This window comes from Colius striatus, chromosome 1 (assembly GCF_028858725.1).
Source record: "Colius striatus isolate bColStr4 chromosome 1, bColStr4.1.hap1, whole genome shotgun sequence".
Taxonomy (NCBI): domain Eukaryota; kingdom Metazoa; phylum Chordata; class Aves; order Coliiformes; family Coliidae; genus Colius; species Colius striatus.
Window position 1 is genome coordinate 125,420,860 of NC_084759.1, and position 18,609 is coordinate 125,439,468.

At 41.9% G+C, this 18,609-nt stretch overlaps 1 protein-coding gene across 1 annotated transcript in view; it reads right to left on the bottom strand.

Annotated features, from left to right (window-relative positions):
* Nucleotides 1-14,373, bottom strand: part of TTLL12 (tubulin tyrosine ligase like 12) — a 29,980-nt gene extending 15,607 nt beyond the window's left edge. Inside the window, exons 1-5 of the mRNA XM_062006725.1 lie at nt 14,186-14,373; nt 7,495-7,670; nt 5,291-5,489; nt 3,445-3,604; nt 2,657-2,790 (exon numbers count right to left, since the gene is read on the bottom strand). Of these exons, the coding sequence (XP_061862709.1) occupies nt 2,657-2,790; nt 3,445-3,604; nt 5,291-5,489; nt 7,495-7,670; nt 14,186-14,305 (789 nt within the window). The 5' untranslated portion in view covers nt 14,306-14,373. The remainder of the gene's footprint in view (nt 1-2,656; nt 2,791-3,444; nt 3,605-5,290; nt 5,490-7,494; nt 7,671-14,185) is intronic.
* Nucleotides 14,374-18,609: the final 4,236 nt, after the last annotated feature.

Sequence of the window (18,609 nt, forward strand, 5' to 3'; positions counted from 1 at the left end):
CATCTTTAAAGAGAAGCAACAGCTAGAATACTCGGTACAATCCAATGTTCATCCGAGTGTTTTATTAGCAGGGAAAGGCTATTAGTAAAAAGGAAAGAAGAAACATGGCTTCAAGAGCAGGACTTATCAACACCCTGAGAAATTCCCATTTCAAACGTTAAACAAAATACCAAATCACAGATGATCATATGAAGTAAAAAGAAGTTACTGTATTTACAACAAAACAAAAGATTGACCATTCAGTTACAATGTTTTATTACAGATTAAAAAAAAAAATACAGGAGGCTGGAACCTAGTTTTACTCCTGTAAAAACAAGCAAAAGGCTTTTTGCAGTCTTCAACTGCAAACATGCCTGAAAAATTTCACTCCATCTTTTACAACACCTCTGACTGTCAAAAGAAAACATACATTGGGATCATTGCTGATACCCTTCCAAAGGAAGCAGTCCACAGAAATGCTGGGATGAGAGAAGTACATCCTGAGAAACCTAAGTAGCTGCTGTTCTGCAACTGCTCCCTAAGTTCCAGCTGCTGCAGGCTGTCCTAAGTTGTAGTGGTTAATTGTCTGCCCAGCCACAGACACACCTCTTTACCTTTAAGGATGTAACAGTGGATACAATCACACATAACTGAAAAGCGTACACAAAACCACAGTCCTAATCAAAGACCTTAGACATCACTTTCCAAAATAAATTGGACAGTACAAGTACAAAAGTACTTTTAAGAAGAGATGGCTACAAATCTCAGAACAGTACCAGAGGATTCATTATTGTATCTTTTGCAACTTGAACACAGGGAGCTGTTACAGAACAGCAACTACTCTAGTCCCCCCCAAAAGACACTTCTTCCATCCCAGATACTTCATTATAAGCTGTCTCCCTTGACACTGGATTCTGCAATCATTGCCCAGTTATTACCCATAGTACCATTTAAATTACATTTAAGGTCTGTGTTGGAGACCAGAATTGGATAACAAACCAAAAACCAGTTAAGATTTAAGCCACAAAGTTGCTTTAACAACTCAGTGATTCTTTTAAATTAAACAAACCTGAGGGCTTCACTATTCTAAGGAAAATTAGAATAAGAAATAAAACATCCCTAGCTATCGTAAAAACCAACTTAACAACAAATGATTACTTGCACATAGTAGTAAAGCAGTTGCAGAAATTGTACAGTGATAGCAGCAACCAATTTTGAAATGGTATGACTTGCATAAACATTCAGAAACATTTTCACACAATTGTACTTCCCTGAAGAACTGTTGGCTCGTATATTAGTGCTGTAAATAGACCTCTGAAGTCTGTACTTTCTTTTTTTGCACACTCAGCTCTGCTTATGTGAGAACAGAAGATGGTGTTAGAAGCATGGAATCTCTTTCTAGCCATCTCTCTTTTGCTGTTCAAAGATGTGCTATGCTCTAAGCTCCTCTTCACTAGTCTGTTACCAGTTAAGACTTTAATCTACATTTTAGAGTCGGTTGGTTCAATATTTTACTGCCATCTCATCTCAATAGCGGAGTGGCAGAGATACAGTAAAAAAAAAAATAAGATGCTTCGAGATGGTTTTAAGGTGGGGTAGTAAAGGTTTGCCCATTTGCCACACACAGTTCTTCAACATAAGCCAATTATCCCAAAGTAGAGCTAAAACACATGCAAAAAACTGCCTTATCTGACACCCAGACACTTTTGACATGAACACCTGTAAGACATGAACTATGGGTGCATTGTTGGTCCTCATCTATAAGTGCAAAGTACATCTATCCCTCTTCCAAGAATGCAAAATCCTAAGCAATCTGACTTAGGTTACAAGCCTAGGTATTTTGAAGGTATACATTTATTTGGCAGAAGCTGGTTAGCTTGATTTCTGGCTTAACAAGCTGAATCCAACACTTTCTGCCTATCCTCCATCATAACATACATACTCTTTGGGGTATAGATTTATCTTTAGAAGCTGCACTTTGAATTCTGTTTGTGGCCAGTACAGTAGTCTTATATAGGCATCAGATTCCTTGATTTTTCTTAAAGAACCTCATACAAACTTGGTTCATGAAAAGGAGACTCCAAGCAATGTTACTTTCATGTCCTTAAAAATATCATAAAGCTTCAATGGAAAGGAGAGCTCAAAACAAAACAGACAAGTACTTCAGAACAGTGCCATCAAATGAAAGCTGTTTCTGTTCCAATATCTAATGGTTCGAAATCATGACATTAAATGAGTAGCCAGGTTGAAAAATATAACCGTCTCTAAACTACCAAACTAAATCTTTCTGTAATTCCAGGCTGATCACAAGTGCTACAATAATAAATCCAATCAATAAGCTTATTAGGCCACATATCAAGTATCTAACTGGAAGATAACTACCTCATGTGAAGTATCTTGCAGGATGCTTGTGAAAAAGTTACACAATACCACAGTAATGTATTAGAATTCACTTGTGTTGCTTCAGTTTTTAAACAGTTAAGATATTAAGCAGAAGACATTTCTTGCCTCAGCATGCTTTCTCTGAAGTGATTTGGGGTTTTTATTTAATAACTATACTCTCAATCAACCTTCAAACCTAAAAAGAAACAAAATCAGAAGTCTTGCAATGTTTTTTAGACAGCTGCTTCTTTAAAGAAAAAAGATGAACTATGAGATTAACTTGTTCAAATCATACCTGGTAATGCTCATCTGATGGCTCTGGCGTAAAACTGTTGACATCCAACACTTCAGTAGGCACCCACGGTAACAAAACACACTTCCTGATCAAGCGGTCTGTTTCCCCATAAGCGTAATCACGAGTCACTTCGTCTGCAGCAGAACAAGAAGGACCTTTAGGAACTACCTTTCATTTTCCACTGAAAATCTTCCCCGTGGCACATCACACAACAACTGAACAGGTAATAACACCACAACTCTTGGTATTTAAATGTAAAATTATATATAAAGAACTACAAAAAACCAAAGGTATTATTTAAGATGAAAAAATTAGCCTGAAACCACTTGACTTATGTTAGTTTAATCAGGCAGCTGGATACATCTCCACATGATGGGAGCATAAGCTGGTTCCCAGTCGACATTATGGAAGTAAGTCGCTGGCATGGCATTTCCCAATTCCTAGTACCTGCCTTTCTGACTCAAATCTACAAACACAGACTTTTAAGGACTTTTTTTTTAAAAAAAACCCCAACTCTGAGATGACAGAATCAGTAGTTTCACTAAGACAGCGATGCAAGATTTAAGTTCCCTGTCAACAGAAATTCAGCAACGTTTTTGGACTGACAAAGGCCACCCCCCTCATAAATTATGGAAAAACCAGGCAGAACATTTTAAAATTCAGTAGCATGACAAGTAGGTAGTCATCTTGGTCTTAAAATATTTGTTCTGCTGTGAAGTGCTCAATGATTTGTAAGAACACGCCTGTCTTCTATTGTGAGCATAAAAAATAACTAGACATATGCTTACCACCAGTTTCAAGGTCTCTCAAAGGCCAGAGAACAGTGTAAGCAATTTGTTGAGGCATATAAAACAGAGGCGCTGTTGCAAAACTAGGCTGATCTGAATGCTGAATGCGTGATCCAAATTCATCCATAATGTACCAGACAGGAACCTTCTCCTCTGCAGTCTGTACGATTAAAGAGAGTGAGACATCCTGCACACATCAATTCCTAGAAAAGTGTTACAAAACACAAGGCACTGGCAGCACCCCCTACACCATCTTTTTTTTTTTTTTCGACTCTAGCCAAGATTGTGAGTAGGTGCTAAGCACAGAGCAACGCTCTCATCTCTGCAACCCTGAGACTACACCAGCCTAGCCATCCAGCCACTGCTGAGAACAGCCAGGTTCCCATCTCAACTGCACAATCCCATCCTCTTTCTTATAACTACTGCTATTGCCTCCCAGACTCGCTTCCCCTGTACCAAACCAGCCAGTTCAGGGAGCTAAACCAGCAGAAAGCTGCTTGGTAGGATTAGTTTTCCTTCAGTTTCTATCAGAATCAGTTTGTTAAAAGGAGTTTGAAGTTTACAGCTTAAAAATGAAGGAGAGCTGAACTGCCTGCTCCAACAACAGCTGAGAGTGCAAGTGCTGAGACTGCATCACCAAAGCAGCCTTTCCTGCAACACACCGTGATAAAATCATGAATGAACACACTTTTGAGTTGCTTGATAGCACTACTGTTGCCTTTTTACAAGGCAGAAACAGAGCAGATATTACACAAGATATTCAGCCTAGTGACAGAAAAGGGAACAGATGACAAGTTCAGCTACAGGCTGGATTAACTCTCTTCCAGGAAATCACTTTACAAGTGGGAACACAGACAATTCCACCTGATCCACAAGCCATTTGTTATAACAAAATGGGAAACAAAGACATAGGGTAGAAAGACTAAGAGATACTGTTTGATCTCTATTTAAGGAATTATATCCTTTATTTAAGGAAAGAGAGAAAGCAGAACAATCTCCAACCTCTGGACTAATAGGTGCAGGTTGGTCATGCTCAAACTGCTCAGGGTTAGCCCTGCCCATTCGGCATAGGACTCAGCCCAAAGAATTCCCCTTTCTCATCTTCAATCCAAAAGACGTACATTGCGGACCCTACAAAATGGTTTTTAACTGAAGCCTGAGGGCTGCATTCCCTCAGAAGCTGCGGGTATGCACTTGAAGATGTTTGAAGGCATCAGACATGCTGGTACAATGCTGAACGACTATGTAGGGCAGGGGGACCAAATGTGGTGTGGTCTTATCCACACTACCTAAAAGTAGCAGACCTTGGAGTAAGCTATGTATAGAAACACTTAGGTTCCATTTGAAGCCAGTTGGGTGTCACCTGAGGGCAAGCTAACATTTACACAGTGTGGACAATCAGTTGCCAAATACAAACCAGGAAGTTATTTGGCAGTGTAGATATAGCCCAGGTATGTAAAGCGCTCTATACAGGCAATGAAAATGGGAAGCATAGTTGAGACACACAATTTTCTGTGAGACAGTTGATTTATTACAGATTCTCTCCTTCACTATGAGAAAGTTTGGAGTGGAAGACTCCCATGTAACAGTTCCCTTCTCTTGCAGCAGACTCTCCCTCTCTATAAAAATCTCCTCAAAGTTCTCATCAGAAAGCTGGTATCAAGATAATGTGCATTTTAGCCCTACACAGCACTTACTCTCCTTCCAAGTAGAAGTTTATTCTGAAATGCCTGTAAAGGACCTTTTTTTAATTGGAAATGTTTCTTTCTTAATAGCCACATACTTGAACATGTTCATTTAGGATTGCTTAGAACTTTTTAACATCTTAATGAAGCTTTAGACTTACCCCTTGAGAAAGCTGGTAGGTCTGATTGTATTTCCACATTTCCTGCAACACTTGCTCAATACTGCCCTCATCTGGGATCTCCCCGTGAAAGTCGATTCCCATGAGATTCGTCATTCTGTGCAGTAAGCCAGGCACCTGAAGCAGCTGCTGGCGGGCGTGTTCAACACGGTAAGTCCAGGCATGGTCGATAAGGAAAATGCTTCAAGAGAGTTTTGGTAACATTACAACAGTGTATTTTCACACGTACATAGTCAAAACGTTCTATGAATAAAAGCTCTGTTTTTCCCTTGTAGGTGCTTTGACAACCAAGTCTTCTCTTACTTGCAAAGTCACTCCCAGAGTACATGTCGTCATTTTACAGGTTAGAAACAACCTCCCAGCAGTAACTTAAGACTCTGGTTTTGTTCTAGAAAGCTTATTGTGCATTAGCATTTCCATGAAAATGAGTGGCAAACAGAACACGGCACTAGTTCCCTTTAAAGGCTGGGAACACAAGTTTCTTCCCTTTTGATCGTTGTGAACACTGCATCAACCTGATACTCTTGCCTGAAGAAGGAAAACAACATAGTATTTTGAAAAAAATATTCAACGACCTTGTTAGCTATGACTTCTGTGACATCTACCATTGACTTTAAACTAGGTGGAGAAGTCTGATCAAAAGCCTGTATTTGCTACCAAAAAAAAAAAAGTGATTAAGTTTTCAGTGTTTTTGATTATTTTTGTCCTTTAGTTTTGGGGTGTTTCCCTCCCCCAGGTCTTTTCAGAAAAAAACCCAGCATTTTAAAAGAATTACGTGTCTAGCTCAAAATAAAATCACACACAACTGCCTGGGCTTCCTTTCATAAGTTTAATCCCTACTGTAAAAATCATGTGGCCTAAACAAACACACAAGTTATTCAAACAGAAGGTTCTCCATTTTGTTTGTATCCTCTCACTGAACCAAGTCAGAAAAAAACTCTGACCTCTGCTTGCTAAAAAACCCTAAAACAAACTATCCCCACAACACCCTCCCCCAACCAAAAATGACTCCACCACCAATTTCAGAAAGTTAAAGCCATGTCTTCTGTCACGTACAGTGAGTATCCTTGAACAATTATTGTATCTCAGATTCCACATACAGAAGAAACCTCATAATTTTAAAATTAAAGACTCCAGAGAATGCTAAGGACGAGCTCTTTGGAAGTGTTAGCAACAGGGACGTTAGTGTTCTGCTCCCACATTCACGCATCTAAAGACTGCAGGGAAGCCCAAGACTATCATAGGAGGTGTTTTGAACTTTATAATTTAAATGTGTTTGTACATTTAGAAAAGCAATGACAGGCTCAAGGAGGCATGTACATGCAGATACCTATGCTCTGTGTTATTTTTACTTATCAAGGCTAGATTGAGATTTTTAGACTCTGTGTATGTTTACTTAAGACTGAAAAAGTAAGAAAAGTTCTGGCAAAAGAAATCAGCAGGACTACACTCATATCTCCAGCAGAGATGACTTAATCTCATTGCTATTATATGACAAACAGCCTGTTCTACATTGGAAACTGGTAAGAACACAAAAAACTGTCTTGTAACATTAAGCTGTTTCTTACATCACTTTCTTCTAGTTCTGTAGCTGCATACTAGTCTCATATTGTCAATATTTCATATTGCCAGATCAGCTGATTCTGAAGCAAGCCAACAGTAACTTGATATTTCGATTATGTACATGCATAGTATGCAATCACACAATCGCACTCCTGAACTACATTTTAGCCAACTGGAGGAAATTTAATAGTCCATGGAACATTACTTTGAAGCTGCTTAGTATCTCCTTAGTCTGATATTTGTGAAGGTCACAATTATTCTCTCAGGGTGGTTTTTTGGGTTTTTTTCCCCAAGGGCACACAGTCTCTCAAACAAAATTTTTTGTCTGTTTTATTTCTGCAGAATTAATTTCAAGGTTACCTTTTCCCTATTTTTTTTTCACTCAGTTTACTAAACCCAGCTTCTAAGCATCTTCCTACATGATGTAAAAAGGAACATTAAGATACTTGTACACCTAGTACCCTTTGCAAGATGCGTCTCATGGCACGCACCTTTCCTCAAACAGTCAGCTATGTCTTATAGTAAGAGGATTTCTGAAGAGGATCAAACAAGTTTTAAAGCAAACTGTCCATACCAATTTAGGATTTAAGACTACTCAAAGACTGAATACTAATTCTACTCACCTATTGGGATTGGAGGCTTGAAGCCCATTCTCATTTGTTATGATAACTTTGAAACAGGGTTCATTTCCAGGATTTGGTTTCTTTTTTAACTCTTCTTCCATTTCTTCATCACCTTCTTCTTCTTCATCCACCTCTTCTACTTGCATTATCCCAAAATAGTCACCAGCATCAAATACCTAAGACAGAAAGTGAACAAAATATTGAGCAGTTGGTCAAGGCAGTATCCTGGTATGCATAATGCAATGCTGAAGGGCATGTGTAGAAATTTTGGCCTGCAATCTGATAAAAACTGTCATTTTTAACTTAACAGAGTAATTAACGACAATATTTATTCTTTCACAAGGTAACACAGCTATTTGTTTCAGAAGTTTCTTTAGTTAATATTAGCAAAAAGCTTTGCTGGTTTCTTTGGTACCAATAGGTCTATGGATGATTATCTATTAGTTTAACTCCGTATAAACAATTTTAGAAGCTGAAAACAGAGTATCTCTGCTCAACTTTACTAAAACAAACAATTTAAGATGTGAAAAATCAAGTGTTACCCAGGCTCCACAACCATACTGACGTACATTAAGGTCCCTGAAGAAAAAGAGCTTTTACCAACCGAGTTATGAACCAGTTAAGAAATCTCAGGATGCTTCTACCTCTCTTCTCTCCCTACAAAAGTAACGGCCCATGCTCACTCACCTGTCAATGAGTTGGGAGATTCCTTTATACTGCTGCAAGTTGAGGTCTATACACTTACCTATACTAATGTGCTGAAAGGGGATTGGTTACATCCTTGCTTACTCTGGCCATAACACCTAGAACCTACATAAATTAGGCTGGTCACTACACAAGTTTCCACTTTGCCCAAAACCTTGCCAGATGGTGGGTGTCTTTTGCAGAATATCAAGACTCTGTTGACAATTTCTATGACTTCAAAGTGAACATGCCCTTTTAAGAAGAAAAAAAAACCATGTAAAGCCTCAGAAGACTTTTCAAATCCTTTCAGAGGGAGTAATTTTGCTAAGTCACTCACACACTACATAATGAAACAGGCAGGAGCATACCAATCATTTGCTGCAATCTAATCTCACTAGAAAGTAGCAAGGAAGAAGACCTAGAAGTGTGACCTCTAGAGCTACTGGTTTCACATGCCAAGCTCAGGTACTAGCCTCTGACACCACATTATTAGAAGTCCTTACTTCTAATCATTGACAGCTTGTTAGCTGTAAAATCCCAGTGGCAGCAACAAGCCTTTATTTGTCTAAGTGAGCCTTCCTTCAGGGTAACTATTTCTGTGAAGTCCCAAGAGGAGGGAGAGTAAATTGTCTCCACATCTGTAGAGCGAGGCCACCTAGACAAAGCAGACAGCTACCAAAGGAAAAAGGCAGAAGGGAAATAACACCTACTTCAGATCTTAAGCCACAGCATGATATCAGACCCAAGTGGAGAAATGCCTGAAATTCCCTTCTAAGGAGCAAGGGATAGTATTTTCCATTGGGCTATGGGGTGTAAAAAGAAAGTGCCAACAGTATGGTGGCTAACTCCATGTGTATATTTTCTTAGGGTAAAGAAAATTACTTTACAAAACCACTTCACTGGAGATTAAAAATATACCTATTTAAAAAAAAAAATCAGAAAGTGACTTAGTACCTTGCACTTCAGCAGGTACCAAAATAGCCAGCAGCTCTAATTTATTTCTAGTTTGTTAGTTTTGCTAGAAGAGAATAACATTTTTCAATATAAAATAATATCACAACCTCGTGCTGTTACACAGTAGCCACTGGTTTTTTTAAGTCTCTGTTTAGTTGTCTCTAAAATTCATAGTCATTCATGTAACCTCATCCAGGTTCCCACAAAAAGGAAAAGCCTTTTCTTGTGTGGCCATCAGTAGTGCTCACATTTTCTTCTCAGCAGGATAGCTCCCAGCTGGATCAGCTCCCTGATCTGGCTCATCACATAAATGCTAATCCCAGTCTATGGCAGGCACTAAAGTGCACTTGGGCACACACAGGTTCCACGCCTCCCTGAAGTGACACATCATTGCTCGATCAAGAGCTGTCCTCATCAAGCTCATTAGCTAGCAGAAGAAACTGCAGTGAAGTGACTAGCAGTCATTAGAAAATTCAAACCACAAGTGTGATTCACTGGAGTTCACTTGGCACCTGCTCCAGTGTGGCACCATGTATGCTTTCCATACTTGACATTTCTCTTAAGGAATTTCTAAGAGGTGAGCCAGCTGCCAACTACTTGCCACAGCTCCACCCATTTACCAAACACTCATGATGAACTTCAACATCAAGTTCTACAACAAAGCACAGCTGTTGGCTTTGTCTTTTATTGTAAATGCAAGATTTAAAAATGAACTGACTCCAAACCCCTCCCCTAAGCTACAGTTTCAAGCTCTCCCTCCAACAGGGCATCAGCTGCATGAGACTGTAGCAGTTGCACTTAAAAAATCTCCACTTAAAATACCTTTCCAGCAGAGTTTTGGTTAATAAAAAATTTTCTCCTAGAGAATTATAACCTTGAGAAAGTGAATTAGGCATCTTCCTTATCTGAAGCAATTCACTCGACAGAGCAGCAGCTCAAGACTACCTTAATCAGTGGCTTTTTGTGAAATTTTTTGTTGTTTTAAATATTCTTAATTGATAATGCAAACAGTTCAGTAGTGAACTGACTGGTTTGGCAGAAGTGCCTCGTCAGTAAAATGGACATGCAGCCTGTTGAGCAGGGGGATGATACTGCTGTCCTCACTGCCTCCCTTTGAGAAGATCTGTCACACTGTGAACCTGGTAATGCAGCAGCTCCATTAAAGGCATCTTAAGCTAAAAACAGGTGGATAAGATCATGCCACTGGTTTTAAAAATATCACCTTTTGTTTGAAGCAGAATAGGGAGAACTCACATGAAGTACTCCACCAGAGTAAATAATACTCTCTAGGAGATAACAAAGGGGTAGAGATACATTTTGGTGGCACAGCTATTTGCAAGCAAAACATGCTTGGGCAAAATCACTGTCTCTTTACATCCAAGTGCAGCTACAGCCTAACAAACCTAATGAATGAGAGAATGCAATTAACAAAGCAGGTATGTGTCCCCACAACTGCCATGCAAAGGCATCTTCAGCATTTTAGTCATATTGCAAACTGCTTTGAAGGCCACAGGTAGCCTCTGAACAACAGCCTGCCCTCCCTTGCTCTGGAAGACAGTCCAGCAGTATTGATCATGCTGCATTCATGATCAGTAATTAATTCAAAGCCTTTATTTCTAACTGGAATGAAACTCTAAGCAATCCTTTGCCAGCGACATCTCAGGGCCACAAAAATCTTGCTGCAGTACCCAGAAGCCCGTCACATAACTTAGCCTATGAATGGGGAAAACAAAAAAAGAAAGAATAAAATTAGATGCAAGTTTTGTTTTTCTCAGGCTTAGAAGCAGGCTATTCATGGTTTCTCCAGTAACATAAGAAACAACCACTATTATTGGAAATAGAATTTCAAGGTGTATAGTAAATGATTTCAAACACATGTGTTGTTTTACAAGTTCCTGCCAGAAATGCAAAAAGTCTGTCTCCCAACAGGCCCTGAATGCTACATGCAAAATAAATAAACAAAAGCAGGTTTTTTGATCTCTCAGATATACTGTGTTTTGAATGAGCAAGCCAACTTAATTGACAGTTACATAATGCTCTCAGAGGGAAACCTGCTCCAGCAGATCTCAAGGTAAATGAAAAAAAACAAAACATCTCAAACCCCTCCACTTCCCACAAAAGCAGTAGTGTTCACAGAGGAGGGAAGGTGTATTCAACTATGTATGTTGAAGCACGTGTGTGTGCTGGCAAACAGCTGCCTGGATTGGTTGGGTTCTAGTGGTACTGATGTAAGAGATTTCTATCTGGATGCTAGATGCAAACCTTCCAAGTTCTATGCTAGGAAGTTTTAATCTTTGCAACAGGTTAGGACAAATGAAAAATTCCTTCCATCTTCACATATGAAACAAGGAACTCACTGTGTGCTCCCCAGACTCCCGAAACATTTTAATCCTTTCCCTTCACCTCTGTTTTATTTACTGCTGCTCCTCCAGCCATTCCACACGACCCCATTCTAAGTAAGGTTCTGTAGCTCTGTCTCTACATCCTCAAGAGCTCACCTCAGTTGACTGCACTCCTCACTGTGATTTTCCCAGTCTTCTCCATATCCTTCTGTCCTCCGTCTGGATAAAACCCAGAAGCTGCAATGCTAGAGACAAGCACCAGCAGCAGCCTCAATTATCTTCCTAAGCACACTGAAATCATTAAATCTCTCCACAGGCATTGGAACACTTAAGTACAAGAGAGCACGCTCAGCCACTATTGCAAGCAAAATGAAAGAGAAGCAGCAGCCTGCCGCCTTAGGGCATATGCTTTCTTCATCCTGCCTTTTGCCATCCTAGCCTCCGTAAAAAGATCAGGACCATGAGTTTCCTCTCACTCTGTTGTCTTACCTTCTAAATTTCATCCCCCTTCCCCAACAAAGTTGGTAACATGCGAGGATTTCAGCCAGAGGACACAAACCTTAAACGTATGTCATGTTGCCGGACAATTCCAGTTTGTCAGTTACCTCCTCCTGCTTTCTAATGATGGCATCTCACAATGCAACAGCTTGACATTTCAGGTTTCCTTACCAGTTTTACAATGCTTTCTGTTTCATATGTCCTTCCTCATACCTTCCTATTTAAGCAGAGCAGTAGATACTCTTGCCACTTGTATGTATGCTTGCTCAGAGGAGATATAACAGGAAATTTGTGACTGAGCATATGTTTATGCAGATTTATTTTCTCTGCAATACAGATGTATTCCTGTTTTCAGGAATACCAGACACACAACAGTTAGAAAGCAGCACGAACATATTCAGACCCTTCCTGACCTTATGTGCTATAAACACTGAGACTTCTTGTCCCAAAGTTGGGATGGGGAAAACAAGTTCATATAATTAGGAATTAGTTTACTTGTACATAGGTGTTACATTACAGCCCTCTCGCCTGTTTAATCTTCTCATCCACCTCTCTCCTGGTTTCGGCTGGGATAGAGTTAATTTTCTCCTTAGTAGCTGATACAGCTCTGTGGTTTGAGTTTATGCTGAAAAGACAGTTGGTTACACAGAAATGTTTTTGGTTATTTCCCAGCGGTGGTTGCACAGTGTCAAAGCCTTTTCTGCTTCTCCTCCTGCTCTGCCAGTAAGTGAGCCAGGAGTTCACAAGAAGCTGGGAGGGAGCACGGCCAGGACAGGTGACCCCAGCCAGCCGCAGGGCTATTCCACACCATAGAATGTCATGGTCAGTACATGGACTGAGGGGAGCTGGCAGGGAAGGGGGCAGATTGCTGCTTGGGCATCAGGCAGTGGCTGGTGACCAATTGCACTGAGCATCAATTGGTTTCATTGTTTTATTCCCCCTTGGGTTTTCTTCTTCCCTATTGTGCTTCATTACTACTATTATTATATTACTACTGTCATTATATTTTATTTAATTCTAGTTAATAAGCTGTTCCCATTTCAACCCACTAGTTTTACTTTTTTTTTAATTTCCAGTCCTCCCCCCCACCTCCCCAATTCTCCTCCTCATCCCATTGAGGGGGGCTGTGGGATGGAGGGAGCAGCTGTGTCATGCTTAGTTGCTGGCTGGGGTTAAACCACACTTCACTGCTCATCATGCCCTCCTGCACCTCACCACTAGCTAGGTCCCTTCTCTTCCCATACCCTGAGGTTCCCATCAGATCTCTTTCTCTACCCAGGAATAAAAGTTCACCTCATTCTCATTTCCTTCTCCCGGTAGACTCCTCCAGACTCCCTGGAGCACTCTCAAGTCTCCAAATAACTGGTTTCAGCTTGTGCTTGTTTCCTGCTTCAGTTCCTTGTTCCTTCACTCCAACAAATCCAAGACAGCTTTCTTTCCTCACCCCCGAGGCTGACTGTGTATGTACAAAATTAAAAAAATATCTAAATTCAACTTATGTCTTTATAAGCTCTTTGTCTAAAATGACTCCTTTTCTCAACTTTATTTCCCTTCCCTTTCACATCACAAAGCTCCTGGGAGGAAGCAAATGGTTGCTAAAAACATGGGTGAAAAGGGATTCTCCACCCTGGAGTGTTCCAGTGCCCTATATTCCCAAGTCCAGAGCCAGGTCCAGAGACTCCCGGTGTCAGCTTCAATTGAAACATATCCAGCTCCTGCAAAAGGATGATCTGCATGCTGCTTGGCTAAAGCTACAACAGGGAACTCAAGAAGGTATAACAAAGAGTGATGTTCATCACCTCTATTCAGTGGATCTCTAATTACCAGGATCCCTAGGCGCTTCTAAGCTTTATGCTGACAACAATAAGAAGAAACCGGACACACATAATACACCTCATCTCTTTCACAGCCCCAAGCTGCGGCTTCGGCAACGCAACCGGCACGACGATTCTCCGTCGAGCAACCTCCTGGCTCTCTTCTACACCTTGTCTGGCAAAGGACGACCCGCTCCCTTCACCACCGCGGCAGGGGCAAGTGTGTGCTTCATACCCAACTGCGGAAGGGAGGAGAGGGGATCTTACGCCCCACTACTCTTCGCTGAGGGAAGCCCCTTCGGCAGGAAACACCTCGCAGCTCCAGCCTCGCGCGGTGTTTCCCGCCGAAGGGGTTTCCCTCGACCCTGTTCCCCCTGGCAACGGCCCGCGGCCACTCACCTCGCCACGCAGCTTGCGGCACAGGCTCTCCCAATAGCGGGCCGGCACTCCCGACGCACGGAGCGCGGCCCCGTGCAAGGCCACGAAGGCCGCCAGAGCCTCCTCACCGTCTTCCGACATGGCGAGAGACCTCCGCTACCCGCTGCCGCTGCCCGCCCCGGCGCAGACCGGAACACGCTGAGCAGAGGCGGCCTCGGCGAGGGAGGGAGGGAAAGAAGGAGGGAGCTGCAGGCGTGGTGTCAGCAAGGGCGGGCTTCACCGCCCTGAGGGGCGGTGCCGGCCGCCGGCTCTCCTCAGGGGAGTCAACCATAAGGGAAAAGCAGTGTGTTGGGGTTTTAGCGTGTCGAGCTGCTGTAGGTTCCGCTTATGTCCTTCTTCTGCCCCTACGGTTTAATAAAGTCTCAGCATTCGTGGTGTGATGCTGGCCGCGAGTTTTTTTGCTTTAGTTTCCCAGTGTTTGGTGATGTAGGAACGTTTGGGGAAGAACTCAGCCGTAGGCTCTGAAGTGGGGTGTGAGGCATGGTGGGCTCACTGCCCGTCACAACCGCAGGAAGTGCCCTCTTTAAGTTGTGTATGCTGTCAAACTAATTCATTAATTTCAAGCCTTTTTTTTTCCTGCCCTCACGAGACTGCATCTGGAATATTGTGTCCAGTTCTGGGCCCCTCAGTTCAAGAAGGACAGGGAGCTGCTGGAGGAAGTTCAGCGCAGGGCCACAAAGATGATGGAGTGGAACATCCCTTGTGATGAAAGGCTAAGGGAGCTAGGGCTCTTTAGCTTGGAGGACACTAAGGGAATGATCTCATTAATGTTTACAAATATGTAAAGGAGAAGTGTAAGGAGGATTGAGCCAGGTTCTTCTTGATGTCCAATGATAGGACAAGGGGTAATGGGTAAAAGCTAGAGCATAAGAGGTTCTAAAGAAACAAGGAAAAACTTCTTCCCTGTAAGGGTGAGGGAGCACTGGCACAGGCTGCCCAGATGGGTTATTGAGTCTCCTTCTCTGGAGAGATTTAAAACTCATCTGGACAAGTTCCTGTGTGATCTACTCTAGCTGGCCCTGCTCTGGCAGAGGGTTGGACTGGATGATCTTTCGAGGTCCCTTCCAACCCTTAACATTCTGTGATTTAAAAAAAAAAAAAAAGTTTTTTTGACAAGTCAATTTGGACATCCAGGCCTCTCTTAAATAGCTGTCAGGGTAAGAGGGTAGTGTGTGTTCTTGGCAAGTGCCTGTAGCAGGGAAGTGGCTGCCCAGTTGGTTAGAAGATATTTCTAAGAAAATCCATTCCTCTCAGATTTTTTTCCCTAGAACAGCCTAAACCCGTTTAAAATGAGGCTCCCTAAATGTCACTAGTAGCTTTAGGCTCAACTCAGACATGATTATAAAGCTGCAAGAGTGAAGTGAGGCATCTGACACTGGCTGCTGCTTGGAGCGCAGGTCAGGGCTTTTCTGTGCCTGCTGGGATGGCTTCCTGAGAGCTGCTGCTGCTACTGGGAGCACTTGCATTGCTTCCTCTGTGGATTGTCTGCTCCAAAGAATGTGCAAACTGCTTTTCCTGCCAGCTTGTCCTCAAATCAAGCCAGAATCTCACTTCAGTGCTGCTCCTGCTGGCAGCATGGCACTATGCTGGAAGGGGGGTTTCCTACAGCCATGGAAATAAAAGGCAGGTTCTAGAAATGGGAACTTAGGGTCAGTAGCTGGTAAAAAAAGCTTCCAATTCATGGAATGCAGTTAGTGGAGCATGTATGTGAATGCCATGTTGAAAATATACATCTTTGCTCACTGTCCTATCTTGTGTTGCTGGACTGATGTCCTAGATAACTACGCAGAGCAGCAATCCCTCTCTCTGCATAATCACAGTTATCAGGAGGTGGGTCTGTATATTAAAGATCTGCAATAACTTGGCTAGGCACAGAGTGAGTAGAGATCAAAAACAATGCCTTTGTGCTGTTAACTATACATCACCATTCTTCAGATGTCAACCTACCACAATCCTCAAGTTGGATATCTGAATAGTAAATGCAGGCAAATCTTCCTCTTTGCCTCAGACTGTGTCTGCCCCACCATGTGCTGTGTTCCCACACTTCCCCAGTATAAAGGCTTCACCAAGATGTCACTAAGGAGACCTATTTTATTACACAGAATAATGTTAAAATATAGTTGTATTTCTCACATTCCTTCACTAGGGTCCAACCATGCTGCTCTGAGTTTGGAAGTGTTTTTGATAATATTGTGATCTGGGAAAAGAGGATGGCTAAGGTACTGATCTTGTGCTAGTATTATAGCATGTGGAGATTAGATAATTTACCAGTCCTGAAAAGGTTCCCAATGCCACCCTTCCCTCATCTCTGCTGTTGCCACAGACCCAATATAGGATAGCATGTTACATATGCACACAACACGGTAGGGTTCTACACAGCCTATATCAAGTATAGCAAGTTACACAACTTGTTTTTTTACATAGATTTTGTTCACTACAAAATGTTTTCTCAAGCTGGGAGTGTTTAGTACTGCTAATTCAAACTACTTGTTCATTTACTTCTTTTTTTTTTTTTTTTGCTAGATGAATTATAAAAATGAGAAAGTTCCCAGAAAACAGACAATACTAATTTTATAGTTAAGTAAAACTTTTTAATTACCTAAAACAAAAGTCAATCTCTTCTTTCCCTAGACAGACCAAGTAAGAGAAGTGGGACGTATTTTCACTTCTTTGTTCAGTAGAGCCACAATGACCATGCCCTGTCCAGGGGCAAGGAGATCATGATCCTGCTTGAACATGAGATTTACTTAATTCTTGTTCTTGCCAAGAGCAGGCAGATGCTTTCTCACTGCTTGTTTGCACTTCTACCTCACTTTGGGTAGGAGTTCTGGCTGCTGGCCAGCTGTCTGTGGTTCCAGGCTGTTTGGGTGGGTTTGCAGGTCTGGGGATGGGCTATATCACTGCTGATAAATTCCAAGTACTAATAGAACATGGTCAAAATCACTAGTTAAAACTCTGGAGACAGAACCAACTCTATTGGTCAGGCTATTCCCTGACTTTGTGCAACAGTTACTTAATGTGGTCTTACTCCACTGCTGTCTTTGTCAACCTACCCCACTTTTTTGCTGGTTTTCCATAACAGGAGTAATTCCTAGAGCAATGAGAAGAGCTCAGAAGAGCTCTCCTGTCATCACTTCAGCTGCCAGCTGCAGCGAAGCTTTCAGGAGCAGTTGTTCCTACTTTGGTGTAGCTCATCTGTAATGCCAGAGCCATAGCCCAGAGATACCACTGTCAGCCTCTCCTTACGAGAGCAGGTATTTGTGGATAATCTTTGTAAATAAAAATTTGCCAGAGTATATTATTCTGATTGCTTTCTTAGGAAGTGACTAATTTACAATGCCTGAATGATACAGTCCTTGCTCGGGTAAACTGCTTGTTAAATGTAATGGGTTACTTTACATAGGTATTTGCAGTGAATGCAACAAATTCTCAGCAAGGCTGAGCTTATTAGCACTACCCTACCTAAAGATGATTTTACCTTCTGGCACTATATGTAGGGGGACAACTGGTGCAGCCATTGTGCCTCTCTGTCACAGCAGTCTCGATGACTTATCCTCCTTAGCTCATTTAGCTCCTGCCCTGTAGCAGGAATTTATCATGAGTTTAGCGTATGTGAAGCAGCTTTTCCCCCCACAAACACAACTAGGGTTTTACAAAGAGGAAAATAAAAGTCTATGCTCAATCTGCCTTCACTTACCTGCAGGGTCTCACAGAGTGCTGCTCATCAGGCCATTGCGTCTGGTGAGCTTGTTGGGAACACACGGAAAGATTCGAAATGCAAACGGGCACCTCTGTGATTCTCACCAGGCAACATCTATTTCACTAAACTAGAACCTTGAACTCGTGTGCATTGTCTTGACTGCTGAATTTTCCATGGCTTTTGCCCTTGTAGGCAAGTTCCTTCATTATCAGTACTTGACTTCCAGTGACCTTTAGGAACTTTTGAGTTTTGACAACTTTTTGCTGTCTTTGATAGGAGCTGACTTTCCCTACTACTTCTTTAAAGGTCTGAAGCTATAATGACAGCTGAGTGCTGTCTCACATGGCACCTCTGTAGTCTGATAGTCTGATAGTGCACACTGCCATACGATAAATGCTTTCTCTTAACAAGACCAGCTGCTTACATGGGAGTCCGGAGTACCACGTACCATGCTGGTATATGAGGTCCGTGCCTGTTCTACAAGTAGGTGTCTGCTGTAGTGTTAACAATGCTTCGCAGGCTGTGCTCATCCCCTAACAACCACTGCAGGCAGGCAAACCCATTATGAGGTCTTACTGACTGAATTAGTAACATCACAGGATCATAGAATCATTTAGGTTGGAAAAAACTCTTAACATTGTCCAATCTGTGCTTTTTGTCAGGTCTGGTGCAGTGTGTACCCTTA